At 45.3% G+C, this 15616-nt stretch overlaps 1 protein-coding gene across 1 annotated transcript in view; it reads left to right on the forward strand.

Moving 5' to 3' along the window:
- LAMB1 (laminin subunit beta 1) overlaps window positions 1-15616 on the forward strand; it is a 74066-nt gene that overhangs the window by 44747 nt on the left and 13703 nt on the right. The window contains exons 23-25 of the mRNA XM_053673197.1: window positions 453-667; window positions 1359-1455; window positions 10806-11175. Coding sequence (XP_053529172.1) covers window positions 453-667; window positions 1359-1455; window positions 10806-11175 — 682 coding nt within the window. The remainder of the gene's footprint in view (window positions 1-452; window positions 668-1358; window positions 1456-10805; window positions 11176-15616) is intronic.

Here is a 15616-nt window from a genome sequence, read left to right on the forward strand (position 1 = left end):
GCAGGACTGGATTCTTCCAGCCTTACTAGCTTACAGGGCTTGTACCTGCTCTGTCTGACACATGCATTACTGCTGCTTCCTGCCAAGAGTTTGAAATCATTAGATAGCTCCATTCGCACGGCGTATTTTTTATTATTTACAGTTCAATCCTCAGCTTTACAGTGATTCACCAGCAGCTTATTAAATCTGCGTATTTTGAAAATACTGCTAGACAGCGTGTTGTCGTGCATGTCTGCCTGAGAAATGTCAGGACATCTCCAGAAATTCTGGAGAACAGTAGCCGAAGATTTTTTTCTAATAACCTCTGTGCCTTTCCCTACTTATTTGCATTTCCAGGTTGAAATTTGCAGAGTGAAAATCTTAGCCCTTGGGATGTGGCTAGCTGAATCTTGCATTGCCTGTGTGTTTATGAATGCGGCTCTATACAGACACGTGGCTGTGCTCTTTTTCAGAGTGTGTCTGCAACTCCCTGGGCACCGTGCAGGAGCACTGCAACAGCTCTGACTGCCAGTGTGACAAGGCCACAGGCCAGTGTTTGTGTCTTCCTAATGTGGTCGGGCAGAACTGTGACCACTGTGCGCCCAACACCTGGCAGCTGGCCAGTGGGACGGGGTGTGACCCATGCGACTGCGATGCTGCTCATTCCTTCGGGCCATCTTGTAATGAGGTGAGGCCATCATGGCATAAGGAAAGATGCCTTTGTGAGTCCAAGTGACAGCTGTTCAGTGCCTTGGTCCCAATTAGAGAGAGAAAGGCACCTTCTCCTGTGGTCACAGCCTTTCTTGCCATAGGGTACACAGCTTGGCAAACACAGCTCAGACCGGATGTCAGCCATCACTTGTCTCCTCGGCTGGGACATAACTGGGCATGGAGGCCCCATATGATGCAACTATAGTCTCTTAATACAGGGCCCCCCTGGTGACTCACATTAGAATGGACAGGAGCGTGCAGTTTCTCACCAGCCCCTGGCTGCTGAATCAGAGTGTTTTCTTGGCCACACGGCCTGAAAGGAACCAAATAGCCATATGCACCATTGTCAGACGTACTCATGTTTCTTGACACATACTCAGAAAGAAGGGCTCCTGTGGCAGGGGAGACCTAAGTGGCCTATTAATGATTGGTGAGGAAACATGCAAATAGAGTGTAATGGACTCTGGTCCTCTCCAGCCTCTGTTGCAGTGGAGCAGTTAGCCCTCAGCACCCGGGGTGGAAGTAAGAATCCCTGCTCCTTGTCAGGATGTGGGGGTCTTCTCAGGCAACCAGCTCAGTCCCACTTCCCCTAACTAGCAGCCGAGAAAGCAAGCGTGACTGGCTTTTGCCCTGCAGCCCGTTGACCTAGGTCTGTTTTCTGGCTACAGTTCACGGGGCAGTGCCAGTGCATGCCTGGCTTTGGGGGCCGCACCTGCAGCGAGTGCCAGGAGCTCTTCTGGGGAGACCCCAACGTGGAGTGCCGAGGTAAGGCTGTGGGCATCCCTGGCTTGGAGGGAACATTTGTACAAGGAGCTCTTTGTAAACTCTAAAGTACAGTACAAATTAATTTGTCTATAAAAAACCCTATGCTTAATAACAAAAGAAATTCACACTCATTGTGTTAAAAAAAATCTAACAATCTGGTCCCAAAGAATTGTGGGCAGTAAAAAGTGGACCTACTGTATTTTTCAGGATAATGTCTGTTTATCTCTGTGGAAACACACATATGGACTACAAATGCACACAAAATTGCTTTTTAAAATGCTTTTTAAAAATATCTTTATTGTATTTTTTCCATTACCATTTAGTCCCCTTCTACCCACCCTGCCCCCGAGCAGTCATCACACCGTTGTCCACGCCCATGAGTCCCTTTTCCCTTTGGCTCAATCCCTTCACCCCCTCACCACCAGCTGTCATCCTCCTCTCCGTCTATGGAGTCCAGTCTGCCTCCATTTCCCTTATTAGTTTGGTCTGTTCATTAGATTCCACATATGAGTGAGATCCTATGGTGTTTGTCTTTCTCTAACTGGCTTATTTCACTTAGCACAGTGATCTCCAGGTCCATCCATTGCTGTCACAAGGGGTAAAATTTTCCTTTTTACAGCCAAGTAGTGTTCATGTCCATTGTGTAAATGACCCATAGTTGTTTTGTCCACTCATCTACTGATGGGCACTTGGGCTGCTTCCATATCTTGGCGATTGTAAGTAACACTGCAATGAACACCAAGGTGCTTACGTTCTTTTGAATTAGTGTTTTGGGTTCCTTTGGATATATTCCCATAAGGGGGATCGCTGGGTTAAAAGGCAGATCCATTTTTAATATTTTGAGGCATCTCCACACTGCTTTCCACAGTGGCTGCACCAGTCTGCATCCCCACCAACAATACAAAAGGGTTCCCCTTTCTCCACATCCTCGCAGATATTTATTGTTTGTTGATTTGTTGATGATGGCCATTCTGGCAGGCGTGAGGTGATACCTCATTGTGATTTTCATTTGCATCTCTCTGATGACCAGTGACATTGAGTATCTTTTCATGTGTCTGTGGACCATCTGTTTGCCTTCTTTGGAGAAGTATCTATTCAGGTCCTTTGCCCATTTTTTAAATTTTTAAAATGTTTTATTTATTTTTAGAAAGAGGGGAAGGGAAGGAGAAAGAGTGGGAAAGAAACATCAATGTGTGGTTGCCTCTCATGTGTCCCCTACTGGGGACCTGGCCTGCAACCCAGGCATGTGCCCTGACTGGGAATCGAACCAGTGACCCTTTGCTTCATAGGCCCACACTCAATCCACTGAGCTACACCAGCCAGGGCCTTTGCCCATTTTTTTTAACCGAGTTGTTTGTTAACCAAAATGGGCTTATACTAACCATGAATTTTGGTGAATTCATTAGTCTCCCCTGAAATAAGCATTGCGTGGCCAGCTTCCTTGTTGGCACGTGCCCAGCTAAGCGGCTGTGGTAGGGAGATGGTTTGATCGCAGTGTGTCAAGTAGATTCTGTTGACAGTTGAAACCCACAGTATTTGCACTTTGTGTGATGTCCCCATGAGGGGAGTGGGAGGGTGTGGCCAGCACCCGGAGGATTGTTTAATTTTTATGCTGTTAACAATCTTTTTTTGACCTGCCAGATGACTTTTCAGATCTTAAAGTTGAAAACATTTACAGAAAAGGTTTTAACAGGTTGTGTCTATTATTCTTTCCTATTTGGGTTTTCTTTCCTGCATTTTAAGTTTATAACTATAGATAAATATCTTCTGTAGTTTTATATTTGTTCTTTGATATATTTTCTTTGTTACAAATCTGAGATTCTAGTTCCCCATGGACTCTAGATTTAAAATGACCTTTTCCTTTTGGGGAACAACTGTAGCAAGAACCAATACAGATCTTCAAGGTAGCAGTGCATTCAGCTATCTCCTAGTAAAGGTCAGAAAGGTTGATACTAGGTGTTCTTTAAGTCAACCAACTATTCGTTAACAGCAAGAAAATTTCAAACAGTGGAGAAGACCAGGACAAAAGGCATATGGTTTGTATTTCCAACTGAGGCGTAGCCAGAAGGATCTGGACCAACATGTTGGATTAGGTTAAGGCCTGTTCCACAGAGGAGGCGCTGTTTGCTGTGAGAACAAACAGGTGCTTTTTTGTTCACCAATGCTCAGTCCAGATATTGGTTCCTAACGGGGGCTGGTTTTCTCACTTGCACACGCTGTGCACCTCCTGCACGAGATGTTTTCTGCAAAAAACCCACGCCTGAAATCTGGTTTCTCCGGAGTTCTAAACATTAGTCTGTGAAATCCCTCAATCTCGAATGCCCTTAATGTCCCAAGGGCTTGAATTTTCTGCAGATAATGTTTCTATCACTGCTTATAGCCTGATTGTCTTAGCATGTGTCACTGGAAAAATAGCTTGGGCTGCCAAAGCTTTCTGACCTTTCTCTCCATCTTAAGCTTAGTTAGTCTGAGAAGCCTGTTACCAGAGCCAGAGCCAATCAGAGAGCTGTTCTTTAGTACTCAGAACTTTACCCTTCTATCTTTTCTATAAGCTTTTGGCTCTAAATTTGCCAGAGAAATTGTGCCTTATAGGGACGGTATCAATTTCTTTAGGTCAAAAGGTGATCACGTTTTAGAAACTTTGCAAAGAGTGAAATCCCTGACATCAGTATTTGCCAAATCCTTCGTTTTACCCAGAAAAAGAGGTCAGTTCATTTTACAAAAGAAACTTGTGGGACCTAAACGCTTTTGACACCCAGAGAGGGTGGGAACTGATGTGAGTTAACACTGGGCAGTCAGCACCAGCAGCACGGCCCCGTAGGCGCAGGTGGCAGCAGGAGCAGACCGGGTGAGGCAGGGACACAGGTTCAGAAGCAGGTAGAGCGCAGGGCTCTCAGCGTAGTGAGATGTGGTCACAGATGGAAACGGAATGACAGAAACTCAAAGGGGCTGGGCCCAAGATTAGCAGGGACCAGGGGAGGTGTCATCTGAAATTCAATGGCACTGTGGGAAAAGAATGTGACCACTTTTCTCAAATTACATAATTAATCACCAGTCTTCAATTTTAAATCTTTCAGTTGAACAGGGCACAAATTTAGACTTTCTGGCGCCACCTCATTCACAAATCCTTATAGAAAAACTTAGGTCATAGCCAAGAATTCTCCTTATGGAAAAAAATGTAGTTATGTAAAAGACAAATGAGTAGAGTCTCATACTTACAAATTGTTGAATGTTCCTATTATCTGGCCGGGTTGAGGCTCTTGGCCGGTCGTGCCAAGTCTGAACAAGCCCACCACTGTGCTGGGATGCAGAGAGAGTCTCAGCCACCCACTGCTGACCATGCCAGAGAAAACCGCAGCTCAGAGCTCTGCGTCGAGCCCCTCAGGAGTCAAAGGGTCACATGAGGAATCTCTCTGTTGACTCATACATAGCAAAGAGCCTCTGGCTCTTGGGAAAGGCCAGTGTCTCTTATACGCAGGCAAACTGAAGAGTGGGGCATAGGTGGGAGCAGCCACCATGCTTGTTTCTCATTTCAAATTGTTTTAGTAGAAAAATTAAGTCCATTTCTTTGCTCAGATGTACATTTTTATAATGCTTGTATTCTTTTCTGAGCCTGGGATTCATTTTGAGCCACCTTATTCTTTACTGTCAGTGTGACTCAGAAAAACAGATTTAATTTGGTTCTTTAAAGAACTACAACACTCTTGTTAGTACAGGGAAGGCTTGTCTTACATAATCCTAATCACAGAGTGTGGCCCCCAACGTGCTGGGCCAGACCAGAGGGAGGCGCAGCACAGCCTTGTGTCACGTCCAAGTCACCGCCTGTGTCAGGAAAGCTTCACTGGACTAGCTGTGCCTGTTGGTTACGTATTGTCCTGGATGTCTTCACTCTACAGTGCTAAATAGTGTTAAATAGTGTGACAGAGACCATATAGCCTGCAAAGCCTAGATATTTACCCTCTGGGCCTTTGCAGAGACAGTGCTTACCTCTGGGCCAGACAGCCAGCTCACTTCTGCAGGTGAAGTCATAGTCGCTCTCTAACTCTCCTTCCCCAACCGAAGTGCTGTTACTGCTGAGTCCAAAAGTAGTGGGGCTGAGGGAGGTAGAAGATGTGAAGAAAAGCAAAATCACATTGGAGAAATTTAAAAGAATTCATCCCCGGCCCGTGTGGCTCAGTTGGCTGGAGCGTCGTCCCATCACTGAAAAGGCGGGTGACGAGGTGGCAGGAGGCAGGAGGCAGTGGAGACCGTCTCACCTGCCGGGAGAGGCAAGCTGGCGGGCACTGGAGTCGTGTGACAAGGTTTCATGGAAAGGATTGGCTCCGGTGGTCATTTACAGGGAATTTGTCCTGTGCCGAGCACTTTGGGGGATATTATGTACACATTCCTGATTCTGTCTTTACAACCAACAACCTGTAAGTATAATCTCCACTTCATATCTGAGAACTCTCAGGCTCAGGAAGGGTGAGCGACTTGCCCAAAGACAAACGCAAGGGAAGACCTGCTGGGTCCTCGATGTCAGTGACATTTACAGGGAGGGAGTTATTGTCCTGGCTGAATTAGGACAATAAAGACAACATGTAGCAACAGGACTGGGGAAGGGGCGCCCTCAGGGAACACGCCGTCTGACTGGAGGGTCATGGAGAGATTCGGTCTCACCAGACTGTGTAGAGCCCTGGGGCCACGCCATTGAGGATGGACTTGCCTCAGGGGGCAGAGGCGGTCTCGGGAAGGAGAGGGAAAGATACAAAGAAAGCAGAACAGTCGTACCTGCTGACAAAGAGGCACATGGGCTGTTTCTCGTTCTGTCTTTAGCTTCCGAGTGTTTTCTTCCACGCCTCAACATCTGTAAAATGGGGCAGTGTTCTTCATTTAGCTACCTCCCAGACGCCCTGTGGTGAATGATGAGAAAACTCAATAAAAGTAGAGTAAACCTACTGACCACATAACCAAAAATGTTGTACAGATAAAGGTAGAATTCTTTATCTGTTTATTTATAGATGAAGGTAGAATTCTTATAGCTCGTTAAAATGGTTCTCTCATTTTAAAAGTGATAGTCTTCATCTTTATGATTTGTTCACCTTTCAATATACACTCTCCTTCTTTTCAAGAGAAAGCTTTCGATCCTCTGCCCAGTAATCACATGTCTTAAAGCAAGGCTGAGCTACGGGCCCACCTGACCTCCTGGCCCTTTCCCTGAAGGAGGAGAAAATCCGTTGGGCCTCGTCAGAGGCAGCCTGTACAGTTAGCTTATAATGTTACAGATCCCAGTGAATATGAGAGATGATTGGAGAATTTCCTTCGTAATTTTAGTGTATGCGAAGCTTTAAATCGTCAGGTAAGAACTGATGTTTCTGCATCAGAAATATTCTTGGGGTTCTCTTCACAAGGTTGTAAACGTAGGCCTTTCAGGGCTCGCCTCCCAGGTGACCCCCTTGGAGAAGCACCTCTGGAAACTCAGTGGGCAGGGAAGGAAGCACACACACATCCACAGGAGCTCTAGCAGGGTCCCAGCTTCAACCCAAAATTGAAGCCTTCTGCGAGTTACAGGAGGCATTTGGTATCCTTCCAGAGAGAGTTCAGGATCAACTTTTCAATGATGAAACTGCATCTGTGAGCCATCTGTGAAATTTGACTCCACTTCCAACTGCAGGAAAGAAATGTCAGTCAGTTCTGCTGAACTGGTCCTTAGCTTCTGGAGATAGCTGAATTTCTGCTGGTCCTTCAGAATACTGGTCTTAAAGGGACAAGGGACAGGATCCAGAAATCAGCAGGGATAAGAATAGGTGTCATCCAAAATTAGATGGAGCTGTGGGAAAAGAACACGGCCGCTTTTCTCAAATTATGTAGTTAATTGCCAAATATGTCTTCAATTGTAAATCTTTCCATTGAAATGGTTTGTTGGGGAGCAGAATTTTAGCCTTTCTGGTATCACCTTGTTAACAGTATGCATATGGAAAGATTTAGGCCATAGCTAGGTATTCTCCTTATGGAAAAAAATGTGCTTTTATGTAAAAGGCAAATGAGGAAAGCCATCATGGGAGTGCTTTTGCCTTTTAAACCCTACAGTTCAGGGCCAGTGTTGTCTTCCTCAAAGATGGCCATGACAGAATGAGAGCGAGACATGCCTTTACCAGGGAAATAAATGAAAATTGTTAGAGAAAGTAAAAATAAAGTCTACATAGGCACATGCTCTTGCCCCAAGCATGAAACCAGTAAAAAGCCCCTTTAGGGCTGACCTAAAGTGTACCCGTGCATTGCCTATGAAAAAGAAATCATTTTGTAAGCAAACTAAAAGCAGGTGCAAACATCCGCCTCAATTGTCCCAAGTCTACGGGGGTCGGTAAAGTAGGCACAGGTCCACGGGACGCCTAGACCCCACACAGGCCACCCACTGGAGCCTGCTGCGCAGGAGCAGACTGAGAATCTGACTGATGACAGTGGCATCATTAAGCATCTCTACTTACGTAGGTCCTTCGGTTTGTGTATCGATCAATGCTGTGAACTTCCGAAGTCAGGACTCTGCTCCAACCGCACACACACTCTGTCACCCCTGCACACACACATTAACATACCCGAGGAGGGCTGGAACAGCTGGGCGGATGACACAGACAGCGCTCCTCAAAACAGGGTCTAGTCCCCCTTCACATCAGCACCACCTGGCAACTGTTCATTCTCAGGCCCCATCCCAACCTACCGATTCCGAGTCTCGGGGTGGAGGTACGGTGAGGATGATGAATGCCTACGTTTGACAGGCGAAGACCTAGATGACCCAGGGGAGTTTTAGCTTTTTGGGAAGGTGACTGAATTTTACCAGATAATGTGGAAATCCATTGCTAAAGTCTATACAGCATAAGTGTCCAGACCCAGTGTCATCTGAGTTCTTCCCCTTTTCCTGATCTCAGAAGCAGGGGAAGGCCCTGGCCTTCCAGGCCTCCAACATCATACCTGCGGGCTGCCACTAGGCACTCCGCTAGAAAGAGACTTCACAGTCCAGCGAGTCTGGGATATGACATGGGAAAACAAAAGAAATGTGAAACAGTGTTTTCCTGCACACCTCCTCTGCCTCTTTAATATGCTGGTATTTGTTTTGAACCTTCAAGTGGAGGATGTAGGTTTTCCCGCACCCACCTGATTCGGGAACCCTTATTTTTAGGAACATCTCCTGGAACAAATGGTTTAGGGAACACACTTGAAGTTATCTGCAGCTCACCTGAGCTGCTTCCTGATTCATGAGAATGCCCCAAAATAACATTGGACAGATGAAACATGCCTGTTGTACCTGGAAATAAAACGATATCCTTAAGGAGAAAAGGGTTAGTTTTGAAAATCCAAGGCACCAAGAGAATGCTACATGTTTTTCATCCTAAAGTTTGATAACTAGAATATTCCAAACTTCAAATTTTTGCACAATCATGATGTTATTGTCAAATATACAAAGATAAATATAAAGAAGGCCATAACAGCTTTTTTTCCCTCTTCATCTGATGGAAATGTCAATCGAGCAACACTTTGAGCAGGAGACTACCTGCCATTTGCATGGACACAGAAAGTAATGGTAATAAAACACATTTCCTGAGCATTTACTCCAAGTCAGACTTTAGAATTAAGGTATTCTGTCCTGAAAGCAACCCTGGAAGGTAGGTGTAATCGTTGCTCCTTTTGTACAGTTGTGAAAACTCGCTCGGTTTCCCTACTGTGCAGAGTCATGTCTCTGGGGTGTGGGGAAGGCAGGATTCGCAACCAGAAAGCATGAACCCACTTCGCTGATCACAACACTGTTGCTCAAACTTGCTACTCATGAACTTGGAGTGCACTTGGCTAACAAAGGCAATGAAAAATCAGACCTAATACAAGGCAGGATGTGGGGAGGGTCGGATAAAATGTTACAGGCCATACACATGTCTCTCTGGGTTTAGAGCTTAGAGGGGCTGTGAGCAGCTCGCAGGACAGTCGGCAAAACTGGCTCTGGAAGGCGTTTAACTTAGAAAGTCTTTCGGAGGCAAATCGTAGCTGTGGACTCGAGAAGATTTTGTAAACAGTGTCAGAGAGGATGAGTCCACCGTGCTTTGTCACACGTGACCTGTTAAGAGGATTATTTTCTTTTATAGAGGCATCGGTTAAATGTCACTTGCATGCCTGTACCAAAAATGAGGTTAGGGCCTCACCTGACAAAGATAACTGAACTCTGTTTCGCTGCTGAGAATGGAAATAGGGGTTAAGAGGTAGCCCTGCCCTTGGAATCTTCAGTCTGGTTAAGGAAATAAGGTATTTGGAGTTTTTGTAGTTCTTGTTTTTTGTTTATTTTTAATCCTCACCTTTTCCCAGGAAGGATTCGATATTTGGGGATTAAAGATGTGTGTACAGGTCTTCTGTTGTTTAAACACTGTCCAATTACTCAGAAATATCAAGTGTTGATATAAGAATGAGTTAGTCCCCTGTGACATGAGACTGTAAGCCAGGATTCAGTGGCACAGGCGTTGTGATAAGTAATCTCAGCCACAGTCCATCGGTGAGACCACCAATTTCACTCTATACCGTTGGGCTCTGCCTGAGATGCCAACACTCCTGGGCCAGTGAGAGGCTAGGACTCAGCTGCCTCCCCAGGGCCTGTCTGTCACTCTGACATTTTACCCGCCTGTGCTGCTAGTGGTTCCCACAGACGCCCATGAGTTAGACTGTACTCCATTGAAATCCTTAGAACTAGATGCTTAGAATTCCTGTGACTTGTTTCTGATTTAGTTTGGTTTAGTTTTTTTTTCTTTTTTAAATCAAGTTTAGTGCATTTTGCAAGTATTCATTGTGTTTCATGAGCAGGGAAGGTGATGCGAGGAGCTGCTCTTTGTGGTGTTGTATCTCAGGCCACATGCCTGTGGCATCAGGACATCACCTGAATTGTCTGCACTGGTAGCACCTAAAGAGAAGTCTGAGTAGGAGGGAGGCAGAGCCAGGGCAGAGCTCAAGGGCGCAGACTCTTGAACTGCAAAGTTGAACCCGGCCCAGCCATTTCCTTGCCCAAGACTTGAGGTGGGTCACTTATCCCACAGGGCTGTCGTTGAGGGTTAAATGAGACGGTGCATGTAAACCATTTCTGCAGTGCCCGAAACAGTAAGTGTTAGCTTAGAAAATTATTGTGCTCTATTACTGTTATTGTCAAGAAGTGGACAGCAAGCACTGAGGTGATGCATGTCCTGGGGGGAGCTGCTGTGGTCTCTCCGAAAGCTGTTGGTAAGTGGCCATCAACGGGTGACGCTGTGCCATTGTAACAGTCATGAAGATTCTAAATGCCAAATCTTGTCACTGAGGTTTGTGGTCTGGTGGATCAGCTGGCATTGCTCTCTCCCTTCTAGCCTGTGACTGTGACCCCAGGGGCATTGAGACACCACAGTGTGACCAGTCCACCGGCCAGTGTGTCTGCATTGAGGGTGTCGAGGGTCCACGCTGTGACAAGTGCACTCGAGGGTACTCGGGGGTCTTCCCTGACTGCACGCCCTGCCACCAGTGCTTTGCTCTCTGGGACGTGATCATCGCTGAGCTGACCAACAGGACCCAGAAGTTCCTGGAGAAAGCCAAGGCCTTGAAGATCAGTGGCGTGATCGGGCCTTACCGGGAGACTGTGGACTCGGTGGAGAAGAAGGTCAGTGAGATCAGAGACATCCTGGCCCAGAGCCCAGCCGCGGAGCCACTGAAAAACATTGGGAATCTTTTTGAGGAAGCAGAGTAAGTAGTTAATGAGCACAAGTTAAAATTCACAATATTGTTTCAACCTCATGAATAAACAGCAGAGACGGCTTGGCATAGTGCTTTCATCAGAATGCGTGGTTAGTCCTGTGAGTGAAAACAGATGCTGGGCCATTCATTTTCCAGCCATCGTTACTCTGTGCATCAGGTGCATGAATGTTGGCACATCCCTGGGGACCAAAATTGCAGAGGTTGCAGTGTAGAATGTGTGTATGTTATACTCAGTGCTCCTTTTTCCAAATGGCGCTCTAAGGCAGTCCCATGGCCAGAACACTGGTTTCAGAGACAAAGGGTCCATAATGAGTCACAGCCTGGTTGCTTGCTAGGCTTGTGAACTTGAGTGACTCACTTGTTCCTGAGATTCTTTTCTCTCCTGTGGAGAAGGGAAGACAGTGTTTTCCTTTACTTTACAGAGTAGCAAAAAGATCGATCTATGAAATGGATAATGTAATTGCAAAAAAATTATAAGTTATTCTCATATGTTTTGCTACTACCAGGGAAATTCCATTACCACCAATAAGACTGTTAGTTCTACCGCTCAGTCACGGGTCCACCAGAACAGTGCTTCTTCCACCTGGTTATGACAGTTCTCTGCGACAACAAATCCTCTCTTAGCCCTTCTGTGGGTAATCATCTGTCTGACTGGAGAGTGTTTATTTTGCCATTGAAAGCAGAGAGCATTGAGCTGAATCATGCCTGACTTCCCAGGGTTCGTTTTGCTGTTTTTTCCTAGTCTTATCTCTCCTGCTCTGAAATGTTCCAACCACCTTTGCCAGAAAGGACCCCCAAAACCAGCACAGTAAGATCTAGCTGAAGGATAAAACAGGATAGAGTAGGAAGCATTTGTGTTTCCCCAAATGCTGTGCTTTCTTTTTTTTTTTTAATTTTTAATTTTAATTTATTTATTTTATTGATTATGCCATTACAGTTCTCTTCCCCCCCCTTCATTCCCCTCCCCCCTGCACACCCCTCCCCCCTGCACACCCCTCCCCCCTGCACACCCCTCCCCCATTCCCCCTCCTTTAGTTTATGACCACATGTCTCAAGTTCTTTAGATTCTATATTTACTCTACTATTCTTACCCTCCCCCCCCATCTATTTTCTATCTATGGTCTATGTTACTTATTTTCTGTACCTTCTCCCCCCTTCTCCTTCTCTCCCTCCCCTGTTGCTGACCCTTCATGTGATCTTCATTTCTATGGTTCTGCTCCTGATCTAGCTGTCCTCTTAGTTTGCTTTTGTTTTAGGTGTGGTTGTTAATAACTGTGAGTTTGCTGACCTTTCACTGTTCATCTTTTTTATCTTCTTTTTCTTAGATAAGTCCCTTTAACATTTCATATAATAAGGGCTTGGTGATGATGAAGTCCTTGAACTTGATCTTATCTGAGAAGCACTTTATCTGTCCTTCCATTCTAAATGAAAGCTTTGCTGGATAGAGCAATCTTGGATGTAGGTCTTTGGCTTTCATGACTTGGAATACTTCTTTCCAGCCCCTTCTTGCCTGTAAGGTCTCTTTTGAGAAATCCGCTGATTTCTCAAAAATCAGACTGTTCCCACAGTCTGATGGGAACTCCTTTGTAGGTGACTGTCCCCTTATCTCTTGCTGCTTCTAGGATTCTCTCCTTCATTTGAATCTTGGCTAATGTAATGATGATGTGCTTTGGTGTGTTCCTTCTTGGGTCCAACTTCTTTGGGACTCTCTGAGCCTCCTGGATTTCCTGGAACTCTATTTCCTTTGCCAGATTGGGGAAGTTCTCCTTTATTATTTGTTCAAATAAGGTTTCCACTCATGGCTGTTCCTCTTCCCCTTCTGGTACCCCTATAATTCGGATGTTAGAGCACTTAAAGGTGTCCTAAAGGTTCCTTAGCCTCTCCTAATTTTTTTGAATTCTTGTTTCTTAATATTTTTCTGTTTGGTCATTTTTTTCTTCCTTCTGGTCCACTCCCTTGATTAGAGTCCCAGTTTCCTTTCCATCACTATTGGTCTCTTATGCATTTTTCTTCATTTCAATTAGTTTAGCCTTCACATGTTCCTCTAATTTGTGGCTAAAATCAACCAGTTCTGTGAGCATCCTGATCACCAGTGTGTTGAACTGTGCCTCTGATAGGCTGGCAATTTCTTGTTCGCTTAGATTTATGGGCTCTGGGGTTCTGAGTTGTTCGCTTAGATTTATGGGCTCTGGGGTTCTGAGCTCTTCTTGAGCCATGTTACGTATGAGGAGAGGAGCCTTAGTTGTTCACCAGGGCAGGGCCACCCAGGTCGCTGGTTTGTGACGCTGTATGTGGGGGCGGGGCCAGAGAGGGAGCAATAGCGGTCCCCTCTGCTCCTTCCTGCTGCTGGGGCCTGCATGGTTTGTCTCACTGCTCGCTCTTTCACAGGTTTATCTGCGCGTGAATGTGTGACCTTGGTCAGCCTGCCGCCTTGCACCTTCACTGGGTCCACCCATCACTACCCCACACCTGGGATTTGCCCTTGGCTGCCTGGGTCGAGGGATCTTTTTTCCCCAACCCGCTCTGCTGCTGGCTCCGCCCCTCTTACTGGTCTAGCTGGATGGTTCGTTGTTGTTGGACTCTGTATTGTTCAATTTTCTGTGGCTTGGTTGCGTTTATCGTTGCTAAAACTTTGTTGTTTTAGACTTGGTTGTGCAAAGAACCAAGGCAAAGTGTTTCCACCTGCGCCTCCATCTTGGTGGAAGTCCTGCTGTGCTTTCTTATTGCAGGCACCATTTGGCATGAGCAAGGGGGATATTTCAGAGCTACATCCTCTATACTAAAGTGCTTTCACATTATGATAAAATTACAGTAATATTTTTTGACGAGACTTTAATTAGCATCTCCAAGGACTTTTCATCTCAACACTATCTGTGGGCTGCAGGAAGGGAACAGCTGATATTAGGTCAAGTACTTTGTACAAGGTCCTTCCTAGACCTTATAGATTTAAAGTCCCTTGATGTCAAACCTCAGGTTTTGTGTCCAGACCATGTGGTTGACCAGGGTGTTATGAAATGTCTAATAGGGCGATAATGCACTTAGTGAGGACTTTTACCTCATTAGAAAGTCTACTGCAGCTCAGCCTCCCAACACACAGTGCTAAGTTTTGGAAGACTGTGTTCCAAGTGCAAGCACTCTCAGGAAATGATTCTTGGCTTTGGTCTCATGCACTGAAAAATGAACAAAAAAATATGGTGTCCCCAGAGAGCGTGTCAGAAGAGAGTTTACATTCCTGAAACAGCTATCTCTGAGCCTCACTATTTACTTCACGATCAGATAGATTGTAAGCATCTCAGGAAAACTGGTTTCATTCATCTTTTTTCAACATAATATACAAAGATGTATGGTTTACATCTAAAGTGGCATTATTTAAAAATGTACAATGTTAGATTTGATTTTTTAAGAAATTGTAACATTATATGAGACTTGAGAAGAAATAAAAGCTTTTGTTGAATCAATAGGTCAGTAAGAGCAAAGCACTGAAAAAAGAAACTATATTATAACAGCCCAGGGGGGGAAAGCCATTGGTCTTATAAAATGCAATTTAACCTACAAACCCTTTTGAGTACTGTTTCACTGATTTCAATCATGATGTTATCTCAGCCTTAAATATCATTTTTCTCTTGGCCCTCAAACTTTCAGCAGCCCTACCTTTTTTCCCAGTGTTTTATACTATTATGTCCCTGAGAAGATAATTATATTCAATTAGGTGACTCAGTAATACCCCAAGCTAAGGTCTTTTTCTCAAAGGTTATTTTGTGATATACACACAGGTACACTGTATATATAAGTAAATACAAGTCGGTGCCCAAAGCATAGCTGTAAAGATTCAAAAATACAGAACAAGATGCTGCGTGGTTTAAAGTCCAGTGAAATATGTTGTGAAAGCTAAATGTTCATCTTATTTCATTCTCCATAGATAACTACTTTCTTTCTTTCATAAAATAAAAGGGCTGCTTGTTGGCGGAAGAAGGCGGCTTCTTTGATGGGACCTCTTGGGGTGGGGGGGCGCTGTGTGAAACGCAGGTGGCTCCTGCTGCCTTCCTGTGGTTGTGGGGCTTTTTCCTGGCATGGCCCATCCTGAAGGAGCTCCCTAAGGTTCAGATAGGAGCATTTTTGGTGGTGGGCTGAGAGGCATAATTCTACACCGGAGTCACTTTGTCTTTGGAGTCTGTGAGATTGCGTGGGCTTAAAGCTGCTCACACGTGGAGCTGGAACTCCATGGTCTGCACGGATGCTCGTGTCACAGCAGAGACGTGGACCCCTGCGAACGGCCCATCCGCCAGGACTCGGCAGAGAGCGGCTTCTGTGCTTCTCTTCAAAGTCTTCGAGGACAGAAACATTGTTAGATTTAATACAGTCTCGTAATGATAAGGAGAATAAAACCAGTATTTCGAGATAAATTGTTACCAAGTACTGAACTGGATTG

Source organism: Artibeus jamaicensis, unplaced genomic scaffold, assembly GCF_021234435.1.
Source record: "Artibeus jamaicensis isolate MK-2021 breed Jamaican fruit bat unplaced genomic scaffold, CSHL_Jam_final contig_834, whole genome shotgun sequence".
NCBI lineage: Eukaryota > Metazoa > Chordata > Mammalia > Chiroptera > Phyllostomidae > Artibeus > Artibeus jamaicensis.